The sequence below is a fragment of the Cynara cardunculus genome, assembly GCF_001531365.2.
Source record: "Cynara cardunculus var. scolymus isolate 2C chromosome LG 4, CcrdV1, whole genome shotgun sequence".
Taxonomy (NCBI): domain Eukaryota; kingdom Viridiplantae; phylum Streptophyta; class Magnoliopsida; order Asterales; family Asteraceae; genus Cynara; species Cynara cardunculus.
The window spans coordinates 15,868,132-15,876,505 of record NC_037531.1 but is presented as its reverse complement, the minus strand read 5'-3'; the positions used below and the strand labels follow the sequence as shown (position 1 = coordinate 15,876,505).

General features: G+C 34.9%; 1 protein-coding gene across 1 annotated transcript; it reads left to right on the top strand.

The window, feature by feature from the left end:
* The first annotated feature begins 220 nt into the window (after nt 1-220).
* LOC112511298 (pentatricopeptide repeat-containing protein At1g71420) lies at nt 221-2,488 on the top strand. The gene has a single exon (XM_025116869.1). The coding sequence runs from the start codon at nt 221-223 to the stop codon at nt 2,447-2,449; it is 2,229 nt and encodes a 742-aa protein (XP_024972637.1). The 3' UTR covers nt 2,450-2,488.
* Nucleotides 2,489-8,374: the final 5,886 nt, after the last annotated feature.

Genomic DNA, 8,374 nt, shown 5'->3' with positions numbered 1-8,374 from the left:
TTTTTAAATTTTTTAATAAATCTGGTTTACAAGTAGTATAGATAATTATAATGATACCATCATAGACACTTTCAAATTGGTACAATAAACCTGTTTTGAAGAATGATTTGGGAAAAATCTCTCCAAAATCAATGTTTTCGGAAATTCTGTTTCAAGATGCCGTTAACCGCTGTTGTTGGCCTGAATTCCAGTTAAACTCTGACACCATGAGCTGACTGCCATGTTCAACCTCCGTCACCTTCGCTTCTCTCCTGCATTCACCTCCTCCGCCTCTGCCTACCTTAACTTCCATGAAAATTTGAGCCTTTGCTTAACAAAGGGTCATCTCGATGAAGCTCTCACTCTCTTTTACACTTCTAACTTCTCTCATACCCAACAGACATATGCCGATCTCCTCCACGCCTGTGCCCGCCATGGATGTCTCTCGCAAGGCCAAGCTCTACACCACCACATGCTCAACACCCACAATCGAAATGGCTTACAAAATCTATACGTAACCAATCATCTGATCAACATGTATGCGAAATGTGGGTGTTTGGAGTATGCACGTAAGGTGTTCGACGAAATGGGGGAGAGAAATATTGTCTCTTGGACTGCTCTTATTTCAGGTTATTCCCAATTCGACAGACGTGAAGAGAGTTGTGGTATGTTTTCTGAGATGTTAGCGGATTGTCGCCCGAATGAGTTTGCTTACGCAAGCGTGCTAAGCTGTTGTGATTGTGAGTTCGGCAAACAGGTACATGGGCATTCACTGAAAACCTGTTTTGATGCTTACACTTATGTGGCAAATGCATTGATCACCATGTATTCAAAGAATGATGATAAAAGTGTTTGTAAAGATGAACCGCTTGAGGCTTGGATGGTTTTCAAATTCTTGAAGTTTCGGAATCTTGTGACATGGAACTCGATGATTGCGGCTTTTCAGACTAGAGGGAAGTGGGAAGAAGCTGTAAATCTGTTCTTGACGATGCGGCATGATTGTAACATTAGTTTTGACCGTGCAACTCTTCTTAGCGTATTTTCATCATTGTTGATGGTTAGAGACGATGGTGATGATGCGATTGCCGAATGTCTCAAGTTCTGTTCTCAGGTACACTGCCTTGCCATTAAAACATGGTTTATCTCAGAAATTGAAGTGATAACCACATTGATAAAGGCGTATGCTGATCTTGGTGTAGAAATTCCCGATCTTTATAGTCTATTCCTGGAGACACGGGGCCGGAGAGATATTGTTTCATGGACCGCGTTCATAACAATATTCGCCGAACGGGTCCCTGAAGAGTCTCTTCGTTTTTTCTCTGAATTATGTCAAGAGGGTTTGATTCCAGACCGTCATACATATTCGATAGTCTTGAAAGCGTGTGCAGGCCTTGTGACTAATCGACCCACGTTGGCTATCCATTCTCAAATCCTGAAACACGGTTTTGAGAATGACACTGTGCTTGCAAACACATTGATTCATGCATACGGAAGATCTGGTTCACTTATCGAATCCGTGAAAGTCTTTGATACGATACTTAATAAGGACATAGTTTCTTGGAATTCAATGATCAAGATTTACGGGTTGCATGGTCAACCAAGAAACGCGTTGAAATGCTTTGCGGAAATGAATGTAGCCCCTGATGCTACAACTTTTGTCGCCCTCCTATCAGCGTGCAGCCATGCGGGTTTGGTTGAAGAAGGGACCAAGGTTTTTGAAACCATGTCTAAAACTTATGGGATTGTTCATCAAATTGATCATTATGCTTGTATGGTCGACATTTTAGGGAGATCTGGCCGGATTCTGGATGCTCAAAAGCTCATAAACGAAATGCCAATGGAACCCGATTCTGTAATATGGAGTTCTATGCTTGCAGCCTGTCGGAAACATGGTGAAACGGATCTGGCAGAGTTAGCCGCTACAAAACTGCAGGATCTTGATCCAAAGAATTCACTCGGATATGTACTAATGTCCAACATACACTGCTTAGCCGGTACTTTCGATGAATCTGTAGATATAAGGAACCAAATGGAAGGGTTCGGTGTGAAGAAGAACCGTGGTTTGAGTTGGACCGAAATAGGGACCAGGGTGCACGAGTTTGCTGCAGGTGGGGTTCATCATCCACAGAGAGAAGTCATATTTACCGATCTAGAGGAGTTAGTGAAGGAACTAAAAGGGTTAGGATATGTGCCGGAAACCAATTTGGCCATGCGCGACGTAGAGGAGGAAGACAAGAATCGGGAACTAAGTCACCATAGCGAGAAGCTTGCTTTCGTTTTCGCGTTAAAGCATCACGAATCTAACCCTTTTAGCGCTATTCGGATCGTTAAGAACATACGGATATGTGTCGATTGCCATAACTTCATGAAATTTGCAAGTGAGCTAGTTGGAAGGGAAATCATCGTGAGGGATTCAAACCGGTTTCATCATTTTAAAGAAAGAGTATGTTCTTGCAATGACTATTGGTAACAACCACCAGGTTGATCACTGTAACAACCCGTTTTTCAGAGCGGAGGTTCAAATGCGGTGACTCCGGGCTATCTGCAAAGCAGGTGGTCGTCCTGAGATTAGTCGGCTCGCATAGCGGGTTGGATATCCAGGTTAGTCAAAAACAAAACAAAAAACCACCAGGTTGATCACTGTAACAACCCGATTCTCATGAATGGAGAAGTAGATTTCTGAGCTCCTTGTAAGCTTGAAGTTGTGGGCTGCCCATAACTTCCACCATGATGAATCTTGTTTGGCAAAAAAAAGTTTGTTTCTTAACGGTTCTAAAATCTTCTGAATGATTTTGTATCTTGGGCCTCGCTTAACCATTCAACACCCTAATTTCATTGTGAATAATTACCAAACAATTATATTTCATTTTGCACTATATTATAAGATCCTCTTAATCATTCTGACCACTTAATTATTCTGCACCAAACCATTCAGCAACTGCCAAACAACCTCTTCATCTGTTTTTACGGTCATTCATGCGGAGGAAAATCATGGTGTCTCGGAGACAAATGGATGGTGTCTGAATTCCCAACTCGTTACTGTTAAGAACCCGTTTGGTTTGACGAAATGTTTCCAAATCCTTACAAATCGTATCAAATTTCACAAACCAAACATATCGGTTTGGTTTCTGGAATTAGATTGGATTTGAAATTTAATTTTATTCCAATCCCATGTTTAGTTTGAAAGATTTCATTGAAACCCACAAAACACAAGATTTTAAATCCTACATGAAAGTGGTTGATATTTTATAGGATTTCGCAGGATTTGTATTCTAAATTATATGAAAAACATTTATTTTATATTCATCAATAAATAAAAAAAAGTAATTTAATTATTTATAAAAAATAAAATTCAAATCATACGCACAAAAGATTTCAAATCCCTCCAATTCTAGATTCTTCTAGAAAATCCAAAACTATCAAATAACCAAAATGAAGACATAGGGGCCATTTACTAAACGCTTACCTGAGTAATTGCTTACCAAGTCACATTACCTTACCAGATGAATATGATAAAGACCAAGAATCTTATCCGGATCTGGTAAGAGCGAGACAAGGAACAAGAGTCTTACCCGATAAATGAGGGCAACGACTCTTACCATGGTAAACGCTTACTAGGTAAATTGTTGCATACAATGTCGTTTTGGTGGACTAAAGTCTTACCCTGTAAGTAAGTGGTAGTGTTAAATTTTACCCGTAAGTGTTTATCGGGTAAGTGTTTAATAAACGACCCTATGGATGAGATTTGTTGGGGTTCGTCATGTATAAATTAAAGGAAGCTTTTCTGATGGTATGTCGTTAAGAATTTATGGTAGTGTAGGATCAGCACCTCGGGATGCAGATTGGGACAGTTCCAACTCCATATCAAGGATATCGTCACTGACATCAATATCGTCACGATAACAAGCTTTTCGAGATCTTGTAAAAAACTGCTAGGTATACAATGTCAAACAAGAACAACCACTCTATGTGTTGAACAAATCATAGGAACGAAAAACACGATTAATTCTAAATATTATTATAAAGTATTACATGATCATACATATTATTCAATTTTTACGAGGTTTAAGGTTTTATTACAGAAGTTCGGACTGCAAAAAGTTCGTTCTTATAGAAAATGTGACCAGCCACAAAACTAATAAAAACCTATCGATTCAAACTTAGAACACCATTATCTAAGACGATAAATGATTATAGAATCATCGTGGAAACAATCTGTATGAAACTGATAGTCGATAGGAAACCTTGTCCATCAACCAAACATGCTGATTGAAAACGGATTTCATATATAATAATCGTACTTTCGTAAAAACATTATTGGGTAGTGGTTTTTCTTCTCAACCTCGAATAAAATATGTTGTCAATTCGACCAAAAGTTTCGAGTCAAAGTGGTCAATTAAATCGAACTTAAATCACAATAATTGAAGGAGGAATAGAAACCGAAATGAGTTGGATCAATGGTAAACTCCGGTTTGATGTGGGCACTTGAGTTTATGGGGTCCATGAGACCATGACCTCCTCTCTTGTCAAATGCTCAATATATATAATTTTCAGAGCTATTTTTAACAGATTTTTTTTAAAATCGTTTAAAAATAAAAAATAAAAATTTAAAAAACACTTCTAGGATTGTGTTTTGTTCAAGAGGTCAAGGTGGATTCAATTTAAAAATTGTATTATTTCCGAAATCGATATAATTGACTTTTCTTCGGGTTAAACCACGCCGACTTTTCCCTCCACTCAAACTCACGACTTTTTGTGGGCATTTGATCCACCTTAAAGGTGTACTTGCTCAAAAAAAAGTTCATGGGTCTATCACTGGTTACTAGGTAAGAGACGTTACCATAATCTAATTTTATAGCAAAAAATTGTTATCCGATAAAACCTTGTGAAATTAGCTCAACTGTCAATATAATAAGGCGTGGGCATTTAAAGATTTTCCTTAGAATTTACCATTTCGATTCTTGAAAGGCCACTGAGGATTTTCTAGGATTCACCATAGAAATCAAAGTCTTCTTCTCCGAGGTCAAATCCTGCTGTTTCGACCACAGATCCGAACCAGGAGCTACCGTCAATCCAATGCGAAACCATCACCAAAATGGAGCTTTTTACAGTTGGATTTGTTGAAACCACAAGAAATCGGGTTGGCGGATCTAAAGAACCGGAGCCAGAGAAGCCATGGAAGCATGAATGATGAAACCCAGAAGAAGAAGAAGAAGACGAAGCATTTGTTGTTGTTTGATGGGTGTTAATGCTCTGCAAATGCAGTTGAAAGTATAGTTTCATGACAGATTCCGATGGTCAAACCAACAACTTAGAAAGAAAAAAAGATGAAATCGGGAATTTCAAAAAGAAGTAAAACTCTAATGAGGATATTTTTGTCATTTACATAATTTTAAAATAGAATTTGATCAATTGAATTCAACATTTCAATTAAAGTTGGAATGAAATTTGGTCAACTGAATTGACCATTTCAATTCTATCAGATTTTGACAGTTTGCAACGAGCCAAACGTTCCCTTAGGTTATGTTATTTAATCATTCTCTTTGACACAATACGATGTCGTTGCATATTTGTCTTGCATATTTGTCTTAAATATTTGTATATATATATATATATATATGTATGTATATATATATATATATGTATGTATATGAATTTGAACGAAGTCATTTGTCATATTAAAGTTATTCATTTTTATAAAGAGTGGTTCAATAAATTGACACATCACTAAACTCAATATTTTATTAGTATTATGTTATCTGCTTTTCATTAGGATATATGTATCTATATTATATTATAAAATATTTAATAAAAATTTATAATAATTATTTTTTATACAAGAAATATTGTTTATTAATGCATATTACTTAAAATTCAAGATTACAAAAAAATTATGCGTAAGTACAACTTATTAAAGCTTCATGTTTGAATTCGTTTAACTAACTGCATATAAACATAATCTTAGGGGATAAACATCTCATTTTAATTATAAAATATCTAAAATATAATTAGCATAATCATTGAGTTCTAACAGAATACTTAATTATTATCGTAAATAAATTATTTTATTAAACCAAAAATAAAAAAATGAATTAAAGAAATACACAAAAAACGAGAAATTTTAAATAGTTAGTTTGATACTAATATAAAAAATAAAAAAATAAATCTCGCTGCATTGCACAAATACCCTTATATATACATTTTAATAAAAAAATAGATAAAAATCTAATAATTACATTGAACGAGGATAAGCTCAAGTGAAATTAAGTGGTGTAAAACAACTGATGTGGATATATATAGTGTTGGGTTTTGGTGAGAAGAAAAATTAAGGTAAAAAGCATAAGAAATGATCTTCACCCTTTGATGCACATTAAGATGAGATGCATCGAATGATTGAATCCATGTATCAAGTTTGATTCACGGATGAGTTTGAGATTAGAGGTGATTAATTGTTCAGATCCCTTCTTACGCTTATCACATATTATAAGGTAATTTTTATGAAAGAATATATCTGATCTCAATTTGAATGTTTAGAGTGTCTCAATCACGAACGACTTATGTGACAATCCCGTCTACATGGATAGAAACAATACATAGCGTCGTGGTTGTTAAATATATTATCATGTTATTTATTAATCTTGTATAGATTTGTGTAAATACATACACAACTTTTTACGTACATAGCTATTCATAAATGGTATATAAAAGTTAAAACGGCAGAATTTTGATCATTTGTGTAATGTTAGGTCAAACTTATTATAACCTTACGCTCGACTATATTAATGTCAAGCCACAATCATAACTTAATTGACATCAGGTCGTTAATCTTTGGGGTCTTTTATCAAACACTTACTCGGTAAGCGCTAACTGATAAAATTTAACGCTATCATTACCGGGTAAGACTCTTGGTCCATGTCTTGATCTTATCGGGTAAGATTCTTGATCCTTATCATATTTATCCGGTAAGGTAATGTGACTTGATATTCACTTACCTGAGTAAGTGTTTGGTAAACGGCCCATTAGTTTGTTAGTATGCAGAAGACACTTCAATAAAACTGGATTTGTAGAAAACCAAAAATGTGTAAACACAGTAATATATTGCTTTATAGGACCACAAAATAAAAATATCATATCTGAAAATGTTATGATAAATTTATCGGACGCTTTTGAACGTCCTAACAAGCTTTTTGGACAATTTTAGAATACAACATCGTATTAGTTATTTTATATAACACTGTCTAAAAAATATCTATAAAAACAGGTGTTTTATAATAAGATGTGTTCATAGAACACTTTTCAACGTATCACGTAAAATAGCAAATGAAACGTTTTATTTTAGAAAAATCATAAAAGTTGTCTAGACATCCAGACACATCTTATAAACTTATTACATCACTTTTAGATAAATATATTTTATTGTTTGATCGTATAAACTTAAGTCTTATAAAACGATGTATTAATTAGAATACTTAGACATTGTTGACTTTCCATAAACTCAATTTTATTGTAGTGAAAAACGAAGTATACTGTTCTAATATAGTTATATGTGTGTGTGTGGAGGTACTTAAAAAAAATTTAATCTTTTTAGAAACACGAGTTGATAAATTATTTATGATTAATATCATGACAAAATATTCATGATAAATAATATTATCATGGATACTTATTATATATATATATATATATATATATATATATATTAATTTTTAATATGAAACTAGTCAATTTTGAACCACAATTCAATTTAGTTTACACCGAAGTTAACAAAGTTTCATTTGTGCCCCCAAGGTTTTTCTTTTTCTTAACCAACCACATCAACTAATTTATGTAAGGGGTGTAATTTTTTTAAAGCCTGCAGTATATTAAAACCAACCAAGAATAAACAAGATTGACAACACAAAATTAACCTGGCCAAACAAAAAACTGACCGACCATCTATGAAGCATAGAAAGAAGGGAGGGTCACAACCAAAGGAAACCTAGTAAGAACTGACACTCGACACCCAACAAGAAAGAAACAGATAAAAAAACAAACAACTGACGATAACCTACTAACAAAAACAGGCAGACTGGGTACAACACCATAACGTCCAAGACTTGGAGAAAGCTTTAGCCTGATGAGACAACTATCGAAATGAGACAAGTTGGATATCAATCAAAAAGTCACCACCACCACACAAACTACTGAACATAAGCTTATTAAGAAAGCTCCAAATCAAGTAAAGGGGATCCAAACCATGAATGATCATAATTTACTCACTGATAGTGGCACATAAAATACCTAGGATAAAGTACGAAAGTCTGAAACCAAAGCAATAGCCTGAGGGTAGAAACCCCACCACTTCATAATTCTGCCCCACAGCTCCTATATCAAAGAGCATTCCGCAAATCAACAG